This window comes from Monodon monoceros, unplaced genomic scaffold, assembly GCF_005190385.1.
Source record: "Monodon monoceros isolate NGI ecotype Baffin Bay Population unplaced genomic scaffold, NGI_Narwhal_1 Super_Scaffold_5, whole genome shotgun sequence".
In the NCBI taxonomy this organism is placed as follows: Eukaryota; Metazoa; Chordata; class Mammalia; order Artiodactyla; family Monodontidae; genus Monodon; species Monodon monoceros.
Window position 1 is genome coordinate 27,972,351 of NW_021703782.1, and position 14,687 is coordinate 27,987,037.

General features: G+C 43.6%; 1 protein-coding gene across 7 annotated transcripts in view; it reads right to left on the reverse strand.

Moving 5' to 3' along the window:
• AOPEP (aminopeptidase O (putative)) overlaps positions 1-14,687 on the reverse strand; it is a 357,857-nt gene that overhangs the window by 25,088 nt on the left and 318,082 nt on the right. For all 7 annotated transcript variants that reach the window (XM_029202684.1, XM_029202679.1, XM_029202680.1 and 4 more), the window contains one exon: positions 6,653-6,769. In XM_029202684.1, the coding sequence (XP_029058517.1) occupies positions 6,653-6,769 (117 nt within the window). The remainder of the gene's footprint in view (positions 1-6,652; positions 6,770-14,687) is intronic.

Sequence of the window (14,687 nt, forward strand, 5' to 3'; positions counted from 1 at the left end):
AGTGGCAACAGAGCCCACTGAGATTACATCTAACCTCTCCTCTAAACTCTTCCTGTGAGGAGCACAAAATAGAAATGTTTTCTTTATTTTGTAGTCAGAACACTACAGAAAAGCAGCCAGGGGAGAAACGGGGAGTGCTGAGCCCCTGAACGGATGGCAGGGAACGGACCCTGAACACTGTGCAGAAGACGACGGTCATCATGACCAGAAGGAGTTTTAGCATAAAGGGAATGGGCAGAATCACAGCTACAGATCAGTCTTACATTTTAAACATATGATAACCTGACTAAACCTTTATTCTCTGCCCTTTCAGTATGCCTCTCCAGAGGTCGGTTGATAATGGAATGTTCTCAGTTCACAGAAACTATGCTTTTGGCTCAAATGAAATTCAGAAATGAGCATCGGAGCTGTCAGACTTTTGTGGGCCTGCAATCACGCCTTCCACTTGTGGACTTCAAATAAATGCTGTGGTATTTTCTTTTCAAATAAACAATGAGTTCTCTTACTGACAAGTATTAAAATCTACCCCCTCCCTGCATATGTAAAACCCACCAAGGGAGGTGGCCAGTTTACACGGTTTTCAAGGGCTCTTCCACCTGCGCCAGAGGAAAGGCAGTGGTGAGGGAAAGGCCTGCAACGTTGGATGTTCTTCCATTTGCAATCAACCTTGAAAGTGTCCTTTTCAGAGCAGAATGCAGACAGATACTGGCATGGCTTTCTCTGGGTACTAGTGGTAAAACAGATTTGTCCTCACTCACTCACCTGTTTCCTTAGATTTACTTGCTACTACTACTTTATTTTGCAATTCCTTCTTTTTCTTCCATGTGAAACATTTTGTTTTCACCTCCCCCAGGGTTACATTCTTTGGAGCCCTGAGAGAATACAGCCGGCTCAGGGTGGCCCCTAAATGTAGTTAACCATGTTCTAGCTATTCCACTCTGTATTGTAACCATCAGGCACTTCATTAGATGAGATGAAAAAAATTGCCTTTTGTGGTCGGTTGCTGCTTTAGAGCAGTGGTTCTTAACCAAGATGACTTTATCCCCCAGAAGATATTTGGCAATGTCTGGAGACACTTCTGATTGCCCAAACAGGGGTGGGGTGGGGAAGGGAGAGAACTGCTATTGGCATCGCAGGGAAAAAAACCGGGGGTGTGATACATCACCCAATGCACAGGACACCCCACCGCAGAGAATTATCCACTCCAAAATATCTGTAATGCTAAGGTAGAGAAACCTCGGTTTAGAGCAAACCACCCTGTACCCGACCTCACCGAAAAAGCTGCCAAGACCCCAGATTAAGAATTCTGTGACCAGGGCTTCCCTGGTGGCACAGTGGTTGAGAGTCCGCCTGCCGATGCAGGGGACACGGGTTCGTGCCCCGGTCCGGGAAGATCCCACATGCCGCGGAGCGGCTGGGCCCGTGGGCCATGGCCGCTGAGCCTGCGCGTCCGGATCCTGTGCTCCGCAACGGGAGAGGCCACAACAGTGAGAGGCCCACGTACCGCAAAAAAAAAAAAAAAAAAAAAAAAAAAAAATTCTGTGACCATATGCTCAGGGGCTCCTAACAGCTGGTAGCTTGTACTTCTCGTCTCTCTTTCTCATTGCCAGTCCTCACAGATTAAAGAGACAATACAAAGGTTGTTTGAGCTAAATAAAATTTGACCATTTCACACCAAACGAGAGAATGTGAATCTTATATGACAAGAAATTATGCTAAAACTTCTCCTCATGGTGTTAACAATCCCATGAAGAGGGGGTTTATGGCTCCATTTTAATCTTGAGGAGACAGAGGCTCAGGGACCTTGGCCACAAGTCTGAAGTCAGGAAGCTGGTGAGGACTGTGAGATCATCCTGTTCCACGTTTTCCAAACTGTGGGCTGCGACTCGTTAGTGGGTCACAAAATCAATTTGCTGCATCACAATGCACATTTTTAACGAAAATAAAATAGGAAATAATAGCGAATATAAGAGTACAGTTTCGGTAAAGCCGTTTTTGCCAGTTGGCTGTGGTCAAAAAGGCTGATAGCCAGCAGTCTAGTCCCGGTACTGCTGTGCAGACGAGGAAAAAGGGGCCCGGGAGGGTGGGCAACTTGTAAGTGGCCACCAGCCATCTGGGGACCTGGGACCAAGTCCAGCTTTTTGCTAAGTTGATGCCTCTGCCAGTACCAGGTGCACGGCCTGGGTGTCTAGATGGGATGGAGACCTGGAAGAGCAGTACCCCTGAACAAAGACTGGGACGTGGAGCCAGGGCAAGATGGAGACACTGTGTCCACCCCTTCCCACCCCAACCTAACCCAGGAGGCCTCTTCCTTTCAACCAACAGTACTTTCCCAAATACAGTGAGGGGGAGACCTGGCTGGTAGTGGCCTCACCCAGAAAACTAAATTTCTGGCTCACCCTACCAAATGAAACATCAGAGCAGAGCATGGTACCGTGGGGACCATTCTGACTAACATCCACCACTCCCATCTGAGCCAGATGAGACAGGGAGTGGCTGCGTCCAAATTTTCTGAAATTCACCTGAGGGGTGCCCCAGTTCTGAAGTGTTCAACTGTAGTCTGTAGAAATAGCTGCTTCGAGGTCAGTCATGGGGCTTTTGGGGAGAAAGGTCACAGAGCCAAGTTGGGTGGAGCCTCTCTTCATTAACACAGGAAAGCTATTTTTGAGGCTTAGGAGACCTGATAAAGCGGGTTGGGAATTCATTATTTTAAAAAAGGATCTCAGAAAATACCTCTTGTTTGAAGAATCAGTTGTTTAACATGTTTTAAAACCTTTTGGGTCTTTATTGGAACCAATATGCTCGGAAACTGTAGACAATGTATTCCTATGAACTAAGTTTCCCTTTCAGTTCATTTTCTGACCTGGTTAAAGCAGCCCAGCAATATGGCCAGAGGCTTCTTTGATTCAGGAGGTAAAAGATGGTAACTACTCCTGTAGTCAGTGTTACTTTCCAGGCTAAGGAATACAAACGTTCCTCCTCCAAAGCCCCACTTCTCACATGGTGGTGACACGAGTGGCCAGGCAAGGCACAAAATGGCCTAAGATGACATGCATTACTGTACCTAGCTTACTACATCTGTCCTCATGCGCTTTTCCTTTAAGATTCTGAACACAAGGTGTCCCTCCGTGCAGGGCAGACTCGTGTATTCACACCACATGTGATGCAGGCACACGGAGGACAAGGGGCGCGTAACATGGAACAGCGTTCCCCTGACATGCAAACAGCTGGCAAAGAACATCATCCACCTGGTCGCCATGCTCGGAAATCCTGACCAACAGATTGGACATTCTGTGAATACAACCGGAAACACAGAAGCAACACAACTAATACAAATATTGAGCTACACGAGGAGCATCATTAAAATAAACTTCCCAGTGAGACAGCACCAGCCCACCTACAGACACAGAAGGAAGGAGGGAAGGGACAAGTGGGCACGACAGCAAAGAAGCTAAAGCAACTACTGAACAGAGGGAGCTGATTCATGGTAGCACAGGCTTCTTACACAGTTGAGACTTCTGGTACATCAAGAACATGCTGCTCTGCCAACAAGAGAGTTCTGCAGTGCGCTGGGCAATTAGGAGCTTAAACGAGCTACGGAAATAGCAGGCTCACCTTCTCAAAAAGTGACTTCACATCTGTGCTTGCTTTCAGGAGAAATGCTAGTCCAAGGAAGAGTACGGGGAGCCTTTCTTTACCTCCTGGAAATATGAGGAAGTAGCCCCCCGCCCCACCACTGTCCTGAGCACTCCCTGCTGCTGTGCCAGAGACCCGCCCCCCACCCCGTCCTGGGACTGAAGTCCTTCTGCACAGACACCTAATCCAACACCATGGTCCCAGGGCCTGTGACAGCACCCTGAACAGAGAGTATCAGCACAGTCACTCACATTGCTCCTTGTCAGGAAAAGACCTCTGCAGCCATTTCCCACAGGGACGCTCCACATACAAGCTGCCACTCTCTAGCACCTTCAGCCATGTTTTAAATGACCGCTATTTATTACACATTTAAAAGCCCTGATAATAACTGAAAGGGACTATCCTTATATGTTTGGTCAAGGAGAAGCACCAAGAATAAAGTCACAATCTTCATTTTTCCAGTAAATAACAATTCTTTCTCCCATGAAATGTTCTGTCACTTAAAATAAAGGCAGATGGTTAGTCAACGAAATTCCTGCTAATCAGTGTCACAACAAATCACACTTAACTAATAAAGTTTCTAGAACATACCCTGGTTGGCCAAAATCCTGTTGCTTTTCTGGTTCTGAGTGACCTTTCAAGGAAACCTCACAGTGAGATAAGCTGTCAATGTAACTGACTATGTGCCAAGGCCTAGGAGGGCCTGGGAAGGGGGCAAGGCAGTGGCACGTTAGGCCTCAGGGCCTTAAGGCCCTGATCTGGGCCCTACCCACCCCTGACCTCAACCCTGCAGGCCCCAGAGCAGGGGTCAACAAACTCAGAAGGGGGCAGGCCAAACCAGCCCACAGCTAGAAGTGGTGTGGACGTTTTAGAGGAGTTTTTAAAAGGAACAACAACAAAAAGAATTATCTTGAGATGTGATAATTATATGAAATTCAAGTTTCAGGGTCCATAAACAGCTTTACTAAAACACAGGCACGTCTGTTAGTTTACATACTGCCTATGGCAGCTACAACAGCAAAGTTGAATAGCTAGTTGTGACAGAAACCGTACGGCCTGAAATATTGAAATCTGCTCCTTTACAGAAAAGTTTGCTGACCCGTATCCTAGAACATGCCATGCTCACACCTTTGCACCTGCTGTCACCTCTGTATGGAAATCACTCCTGGCCCCTTGGCTTTGTATGGCCAACTCCTTCTTGCCCTTAGGTCCTGGCTCAAATGTCACTTTCTCTTGTGGCCTTTCCTGAACTCTACCTAGAGACACCTAGCTCACTTTCACCTGCAATCTCCTTTGTAGCTCTTATCTGAAACTATCCTGCTCATTTCCTTATGAGCTGTCGTTCCAGAAGAATCCAAACTTCCTGAGGGTGACCCTTGCCACTGCTGTATCCCTAGTGACTGGCAGAGTATTTGTGAACTGCATGGACGCTGACCACGCTAGTTACTTAAACCAGTCAAGCCTCCCTCAGGCCCCAGTCTCTCATAACCAAAGAGCCAAGCCTGAAGAGACTGCTCTGGCTTTGGGCATCATGATGCAGTCTGAGATGCAAAGAAGCAACCAAAATAAAACCTGTTATATTTCTCGAAGGTTTAAGAAGTTACGTATAACAACTAAGTTGAGCTGTAAGTTAAGAACACAGTGTGCTTTATGTTTATGCCAACAGGAGAGGGGTGGGGGGACCAGGGTCTACCACCTCCCAGCTTCTGGCAAGAAGTGGAGGAGTGACAGGTGCCCAGCACCTGCTTTGATCCTCCCGCCTTCGTCTGCCCACTGCCTGTCACTGGGGCCTGGCATTTCAGTGGTATTCAGCTCTGATTAAAGCATAACCTCATGCCTATAAATAGAAACCTCTTTAGAACACTAATTAAAAATAACAAGCTGGCATTTGGAAACTCCTATAAACAAAAATATAAGAGCTGAAATAAACAGCAACAGTTGCACGTTTGATCTATGCTGAGATGGGTAAAAAGCTACATATGTCTTCTCTGGAGTTTTTCAATTAACTCCTGAATTTACATAAGGGTTTTAACATGTATAACAGTGCCCATCTTACCTTTTACTCTAATAATGAGCTGGCTTTTCTCCATTTACTCCATTTTAAGAACTGTGAAGTTAATTTTTAATAATATTTTATTTAACCCAACATGTCCAAAATATCATTTTGAGAAGACATTATTGAGACATTTTGCTTCCTCTTTTTATACTACGTCTCCAGTATCTGCTATGCATAGTTCACACTTACAGCACACCTCAATTCAGAACAGCCACATGTGCCTAACGGCTGCCTTACTGGACGGTACAGTTTTTAAATGTTCATTTATTCTCAACTGAACACACATCAAACCTACTTGCCTTTAAGGAGTTTTATATAAGAGAGACTGTGTGCTTTTTTTACTTAAGATGACTAAATCATTTATTATTTTATATATTTAAAAAACTCTGGAACTCATCCTAGGATTCACATTGCATTCTTCACAATAAGCTAAAAGATATTAAGGACCCCATCCTATTGCTTTCCCACAAGCATCCAAGTTTACTTTTCAAACCATGGCTGTTAGATTTAGTTTTCATTTCCTTTACACATGGCTCCTTTCCTGTCCTAACTGAATGCAACTAAGAAGCTCTGGCACATCTCAGCCCAGTTTCCTTAATGTGCAACAGGACGGCACCACCATCATGCACAAGATGACCCACCCAAGTTTATAATTCAAAAACATTCCACCCGCCTGCTCATTCCTTTAGGAGACTTATGTCCACCTTAATGATTTAAGAAGAAAGAGGGAAAAACTTAGGACCTCAAAATACCCTGGTAATGACCAGGATCAGAGGTCCCCTGCTGGAGCAAGCGCAACCAGGGAAGCAGTTTACTCTTTGCTCAAAGTGCTGCTTTTCACTCGTAAGACACAGCATGGGATGCTGCTTACAGAGTTCCAACAGTTTTGGGACGCAATGGGATCATACTTCACCAACAGTGAGGACCCACAGTGTAAATTCTGAGGGTGTTCCTGGTTACCTCTGCATCCTGCTCCGAGAGGTGGTACGTCCTCTCAAGTCTTTGCAGAGTTCGGGGATTCATAGTCCTCTGCTCCAAGAGATGCTCCAGAAGCAAGACCAGCTGGTCTGGAAGAAGCTGAGGACAAAACCAAACAGCCTGTGAAAATGCCATTCAGCTTACAAGAAATTAAACCCAAACGTTTAGACCAAAGACAGCAAATCCAGGGTAACCCTGGGGACTCCCAGCAGCTGTCTGAAACATTGGAAGACTAGACTTTACTATGGTAAAACCTCAAGGTTTACCTTGTATCCCCAAAGACACTGCATTCTGGGGTCTGATTAAGTCCTATTCTCCATGGCTTTTCATGTCAGTTCTATACTTAAAAGTACATCAAAAACTGAGTTTACCTTGTTTATTTTTTTAGGTTGTACACCATGAATTTTTTTTTAAGGTGTACAACATGATGACTTAAATGTATACACACACTGTGAATGATAAAAACTGTGCTTATCTTAGGGCTTCCCTGGTGGCACAGTGGTTGAGAGTCCGCCTGCCGATGCAGGGGACACGGGTTCGTGCCCCGGTCCGGGAAGATCCCACATGCCGCGGAGCAGCTGGGCCTGTGAGCCATGGCCGCTGAGCCTGCGCGTCCGGAGCCTCTGCTCCACAACGGGAGAGGCCACAACAGTGAGAGGCCCACATACCGCAAAAAACAAACAAACAAACAAAAAAACTGTGCTTATCTTAATAAAACATTATCATGGTTTTATTAGATCTTTATCTCTACAGCATGCATATGCCAAAAAAGCTCATTTAGCCTAGACAAATACTCAAGAAACCGTCTGATCTGAGGTAAACACATGGAAGTTTAACAGAAATACGCAACTTTCAGATTTCCTTCTTTAGCATGTGACTTGCAAACGTACACCAAGAAATAAAGAGCATGTAACGAAACTAGAACCATGTTTCACAATCCCTCTATTATAAAATCTTTAAGTTTATTATTCCATTAAAAAGAAGGTTGTATGTATGATTACACACACACACACACACACACACACACACACACACACACACGCCCAACCACACAAGGTCACTCAGATCCCTGAGTTTTCATACAGGATAAGTAAAAATGGTATTAGCACTTAAGGGCAAAGAGAGCAAGATGTTTTTATATGGTTCAAAAATAACACAAACTAATCTGTGAACAAATAATACTTGTGGAAATCCATGAACTTAAAATATCTGTCTTATTCACTCTTGTACCACAGTGCCTAGATCAGCCTCTAGCACAGAGCAGCACACAAACTGTTAACAGAAGAAAAAAATTCAATTTAAGACACATCTTGTAGGAACCAAAATGTATTTATTCTAAAATGAAGGTTTTAAAATAACTACTATGAATTCCACTATTCTCGACATTTAGCTTTTCTCCATTCCTGATTATGCCCAGGCAATCCTGTCAACTAACCCAAATTTACAGTTCTGGAAGTCAATACTAGAGCAACAGGATATTCAAAAGAACACCTGGATTTTAATCCCCATTTTGTTACTCTAAAAGAAATTTCAAAAATTATTGGCTTCTCCCCTACCTCTCTTTACCTTTCAGCCCCCAAGTGTGCACTGCACCTCTGCCTCCCTCTCCATTCCCACACACACTCTTCCAAAATGAGCTTGCAGGAAAACCCAGCAGAGACAGCATGCATGAAATGTACTACATAATTCCACAAAGAAAGCATTTCTTATCTTTCCTCACCTCACCTTTCTAAGGTCTAATTAAACCGCCACTTCCCTCTAGACAGACAGACAGAAATGCACACCACTTGATTCTTGGGTATTTTCATTTCATAACATCACTCCATCCACCACAGAGTCATGCTGTGGATCCTCTCTCAGGCTGAGAGGAGAAACAAGGTGCTTCAGCAAAACCAGAGGGTTACGATTCAGCACTGACCTGTGAAGTTTATATATGAGAACACTTAATTTCCTTCCATTAGAACTACTGTGTTTGTAAGATGCTTTAAAGATATCAAATTACTATATACTAGTACAAAAATGCCATTCAGTTTTAGACACATGAGGCTACTTGTATGATATTAAAAGAAATTTGCTGTTTTACAAAACAGACCAAATTCAGAACCACCAGCTTCTGGGGAGCATGCATACCCTTGTATACCATGGGCACCATGAGCACTTGGCAGGCAGGCAGGCACTCCTGGCCGCCGGCAGAGGGAGGAGTCTTACCCAGCCTCTGGCATTCCCGACCCGGCAGCAGAGCTGACACTTTGTTCTCAGCCTTTCTTGTGGCCCCTGTTATTGTAGTTCCATCTTCTCAGCTCGGCCCAGCTGGGCCTGGCACCCAGGCTCCCTCTGCCCTCCTTCCCATCCATCTCACCCTGCAGCCTCCCTCTCTGGATCTTCCTTCCCTATGTTCCAAGAGGGGCTCCTTCTCTGGTGGAGGCTAAGCCTTCAGCCCCAGCCATGAGTGTGCCCCTCATTCCCCGCTAAGGCCACTCTCCCTGATTGCCCTCCTGCATTTGAACCCTTCTCATGGAGTCTACCCTTTCTCCCCAAAATGGTCTCTCCCCACCTGCCCCAATACATCCCTTTCCAAAGTGTGCTCCACGTGGCCCCCACCCTGCGGCGGGCCTAGGTGCCCGTCCAGCAGCAGCCCATCTGTCTGTACAGGGGCAGGGGAGGGGAGGGTCCCAGATTGGGTCAGAATGGCTAGCCAGTCCTGCATCCCCATGCGCATGCTCAAAACTGGTCAGCAGTGCTTCTACAGGCAGCCAATCCAGGGCAGCAACAGCTACTCAAGAAGACCGCTTCTGGGGAGGGCCCAGCCCGACACAGCACAGAACACCCATGGGCTGCGGGCGGCGGCCTCATTCGCTCGCTAAGTGCAGCAGGAACAAGCCCGGCCAATTTTCACAACTGCAGAAAAGGGAAGGGTAGAAAGAAAAGCATCTCCCTATTACGTGCCTGCGCTTACAAAGAGGCCTATTGTTAGAACCCAAGCTTAGGATTTGGTTTAAACTAGAGAGACCCAGGGAGGAAAGAAACCCTCAGTAAGACAACTAGCTTGGTCCTCAACTTACCCCAGCTGGGTGTGACCAATAAACTCCTGTTTAATGTCAGAGAATTACCAACATGGGAACCTATCAAAATATCTGGATTCACACTTTTGTATCTCTCGCAGTTTTCTTCTAAGCAAAAAGTTCATACACACCTGCACAGAGAAACAGAACCAGAAGGATCACTGACAGTTTTCGTCCTCTCATTTTATGCAATGGAAAAATATCTAAAGCCAAGCCCCCTGACTTAAGATGGGCAGCCGAGATGGAAGGGAGGCAGTCAAGCCTTTGCGGTTCTTTGTTAAGTTTAATTTACTTTAATTGGAGAAAGGCAAAGAACAAGCATGCACACACCCCACCAGCTCTCCCTCCTCCTTCACTAAGGTGCCTGGCGGCTGCTTCAAAAACTACCTTGCTCAGAGGTGGGCAGGGGCACCAAGGACCAACACAGAGGCTGAGAACATTCCTCCATAATGCTGAGAGGTCTTCAGAACGGACTTGTGTAAATGACTCTCCTTAGTAAAAAACCACCTGTAGCCATCTGGCTTTCAACTGTAATTCTTCCAATTCGGGGGGGGGGGGGGGGGGGGGGCTTGTATTTCAAATCGGTGATCAAATGCTATTTTAGTACACAGATAAAATTCAGTATCTCTCACTCACAAATGAGTAAGTGAACATTACATAATTTTTACATGAGATTACAGACCTTGAAAAGAGAATACTGAAGCAAAAATGTGGTAAGCAGCTTGCTTTAATACAGCATATTTCTCTTTGTAAAATAAACACTTACTCCCTATAAAGCCACCCTATAATGAAAAAGAAGTACTAAGTAATAAACCAAAATGTTCGCAAAGCAACTGAGAGATATCAGACACCAGCAAACGTGTTCAGACGCAGTGCTGGGTGCCACCCACCCTGGCAGCAAGCACAGGGGTGTTAGGAAATGCTGTGTGGGTCACTCCACTCCCACCCATGTAGAAATCAAATTAAATTTCACATGACTTCTAGGCCCACTGTGTTTAATACAGCAGTGTGGGGCGGTGGGGTGGAGACAGACACAGCTTTAGTCACAGCATGGAGTGATTAAGAAAAATAAAGCACATGCTTCAGAGCATTATCTCCTGAGAAAGCAGCTCCTTCAAACATTAGAAAAAGAAACTGCCTTTATTGCTGAGGGTCTAGTAGTGCTCACACCCACAGTTCAGCAGTGATAGGAAGAGCAAGTTCTTTCCTTTGCACAAACTAGGAACTCATGATGAGGTTATTATTTTTTCCGTATGGAAACCAGCTCGGTATTTTTTAAATGCATCTGCCTCAGAAACTTAGACAAAATAAGAGTGGGGTGCCAAAGTCATGTGGGCACTTGAAATAGAGAACTTCACAACACTGGAACACTTACTCGAACACAAAAAATAAAACACCAAAGGAGGTCAATACATTTAGATTTGTTAAGAATTCTGGAAGTCTGTGTTCTTGCTCTAAACATGGAGGATTCCATGGCTGCTAATTACCCAGAAATGCACAAAGAGAGAAAAAGTCTACCTCGTAATTTTTCCCAGTCAGCCTAAGGGTTGAGGCAAGCTGCACAAGTTTGAACAGTTCTAAAGAGTTCTTATACAGGCTCTTGGAAAGAAAATATGGATTTTCCAAACGCACCCTCCTAGTCTACAAGCAGCACAAAGAAAACGAACCTTGACTCTTCCAGAAGCCTAGAAACCTCTTTCTACTGTCACGGGGGCATCACTCACTCCTGGCTCCCTGAAGACCAACCACACAACCGAGGCCCTCCACCATTTCTTCTATAAACAGGACTCCGAAAGGGCCAGCTAGGCTCCTAGATCAGAAAGTGCCCCATACGCATCTCACTACTGACCTTCCACAGGCAGGACCAACACAGGGAACCCGGGGCCCGCGAACATCCACGTCCACTGCCCGCACCCCTCCAAAAGCAAAGGAGGGCACCTCCCCTCACAGCCCAGCTGGCACGCTGCAGCCGCACACGAAGGAAGTCTCAGACTCCAGACGGGGAATGAGCCTAGGACTAATGCAGCCACCGACGGACAGTGGCGTGAGTTCTATTATTACCTCACTATCACTCTGGGATCTGCGCCTAAATGAAGCATGCTTCCTCCCTGATGCCATTTCCTTTTATCCTGGCTAGAGACTAAATGCAGATCAATGGGGGCAAAATACATATGATGTCACTTCAATTTATAGCAATGGCCTCCCTCTCTTTCGGTCTGCCTGAAATACACAGAAAGATCAATTCTTCCCAAAAATGGTTAAAAAATGCTTAGGGAGCATTCTTCTTCCAGAAAAGCATTCTCTGCTATATTTGTCTATGTTACTACGGCAGGAACTGTTTACACTGAACAAAAACAGAAAAAATGGGGGAGGGAGGGAAAAATCTCAAATTCTCCTGTACGCTGGCTGAGATTCAACACAAGCAGGGTCCAAACCAGAATTGGGGAGGCTGACCTTTGAAAGTCACATGTATTCTGGCATAGAGGCACAAAAAAGACAGCAGTTCTCCTTTGCCCCTTGGATTAAAAAAGGTAATCCCACAGATATAAAAGGTCTTTTTAATAAGATTTCCCCCGAAGTCTAACAAAGTCCTTTCTACTCTTCCCAGAAAACACATCCACCACACTACCCACCCTCAGGTGCCCTGAAGAGTATCAGAACTCTGGTGAAGTTGACCTTGCCTACTCCAAACACTGGCCAGGACCACGGTTCTCATTTCATTGTTTGTATAGGATCTTTCATCTGGCACTTTCTTAATGATAAACATTTTTAAGTGACAAAAATGAACTATTTGATAATATATACATAGGAGAGTGTCTGGCCAAGAGCTGTTGTCAACAAGGATATCATGATACAATTAAAATGGTTTTAGTCTAAAATAGTAACTTATATAGAAGAAAAACACAATTGTTCTGAACTGCTTCTAGAAACAAAACTTACAAAAGAAAAACCATCCTTTCCATGTTGAAGAAAAACCATACATTTTAAAGAATTGACGAATTTAAGAATTAAAGTCTCTGGTTCACATTATTTTGGGGACATAAATTTGATTTGCCAACCAATGAAAGTCACTAAATAAAATTAAAAGTGAAAATAATTTTCTTCAAAATAAGGAAATCAATGAATAGATGTATTTATCCAGCATAATCAGTATTTCTGATTATCAAACATCTTTAGGGAGTATGCCTATAGACAAATTTTAGGAACATTCAAGCAGAAGAAAATATTTATATAATTCAGTTCACATAGAAAAAAAGCATATTTACTATATTTTGGAGAAAACAATTCTAACAGCTACAGTTGAAAAAGACTACCGAACTTTTGAGCCATAGTTTGGTTGTGGTGCTTCCAAAAGTGACACCACAGTGACCAAAACAGACACCATCATTAGCAAAGAGTACCTGAAATAATTCATTGGCATAAATCATTCTCATATCTCACTCATGTCAGATTATAAGGGTCAGATTTTCATGTGCTAACACTTCCCTAACTTTCGTAAAAAATATTACCCAAACTATATGCAATTTGATACAAAGCATATTATTTAAACTACATTAAATGCAGTCCTCCTGTCAACTCTTATAATCACGTGTACACTTATGGTTTATGTTATAACACAGTTTGAAAATAAATCTTTGTACACACTCAAATTGAAAATTCCCAAGTATTTTATAAGAGATTCTTGGTATCTTTGCATCTGCCTTCTCTATTCAGGAACTTGCCAGACCAATAACCAAAGGGGCCAAAGGGAGACCATTCCTGATCTGAATTTTATGCTTCTCAAGAAAAACATCGCTCATGAAGAAGAAACTATAAATTCCTAAGTGATTCAGTCCATTCACCCTGCCATGATAACACTTATGCTCCAGGCAGGGCTTGTTTAAGGCTTTCTAAAGAATTTGGAACACTTGAAAGGCTCAGAGAATACGTCTAACTTCTCTCGTATTCACAGGTTTTTGGTTTGTTTTTACTTTTAATAGAAATCTGCTTCTTTTCCTTTCTTTAGAATTAATGCTTTTATCTAAGTTAATATTGTATTTAATAACTGATTTATTTATCTTAAGAGTATACATTTTATGAATCTGAGTTCCTAAGTTGTAAAGTGATATTTTCTAATTCAAAATTCTGGTTGCATACCAACTAATTTATGACCTCCAAAAGTCGACCATATGAATATACCTTTACCGTGAAAACTGTCAGTCAAAATCTGTGTGTCAAAATCGTGGCTATGGTATATAGCCATCACACAACAGAATACCACACAGCTATTAAAAAGAATGAAATGTTAACTGTTTCTGTAATATGCTGAGATGGAGAGAAATATTATTAAGTGGGGGGAAAAGTTAAGAACAGAACATAGACTATGGCTGAATTTGCGAGAAAAAATTTCTAAAGATACACAAAAAGGAATTAAGCAACTCTTCACATCAACTTTTCTCTGAGTAACCTACATGAGCAGCTAGCTGCCTGGCCTTTTTCTTTTTCCTGCCTCCAGATCAAGCTGAACTATTTTTCTTAAAACATGTTAAAAATTTCCCAATAATTTACTTAAAGAAGAGAAGATCCACTTTATGAAGAAATTTAATACTGTAATCTAAGCACTGAAATGCGTAAATGATTAAAGCATATGCTCTAACAAAATACTGAGCTAGCAACCTGGAAACCAGGGGCTTCTATAAAGCAGTTAGAAGCAGATCCCCTAGCAGGAGTGTGCACCAAGAAATCTATCAGAGCCTCTCTATTCTTAGTCATAACAACAGTATTTCAAAGCAACATAGGTCTCAAAAGTTCTGATGTCAATACTTCTCTGCGTAGAGATGAATACCATTAAATATAAGACATAAGTTCTGTGCGAGCAATGCGCGAATACTGAAAGAATTTTAGAGCAGCTCCCTCACTGTGATCTATTGAAAGTCAGCCCTCGGCATAAGGGTTTATAAGAAATAAAGAATAAA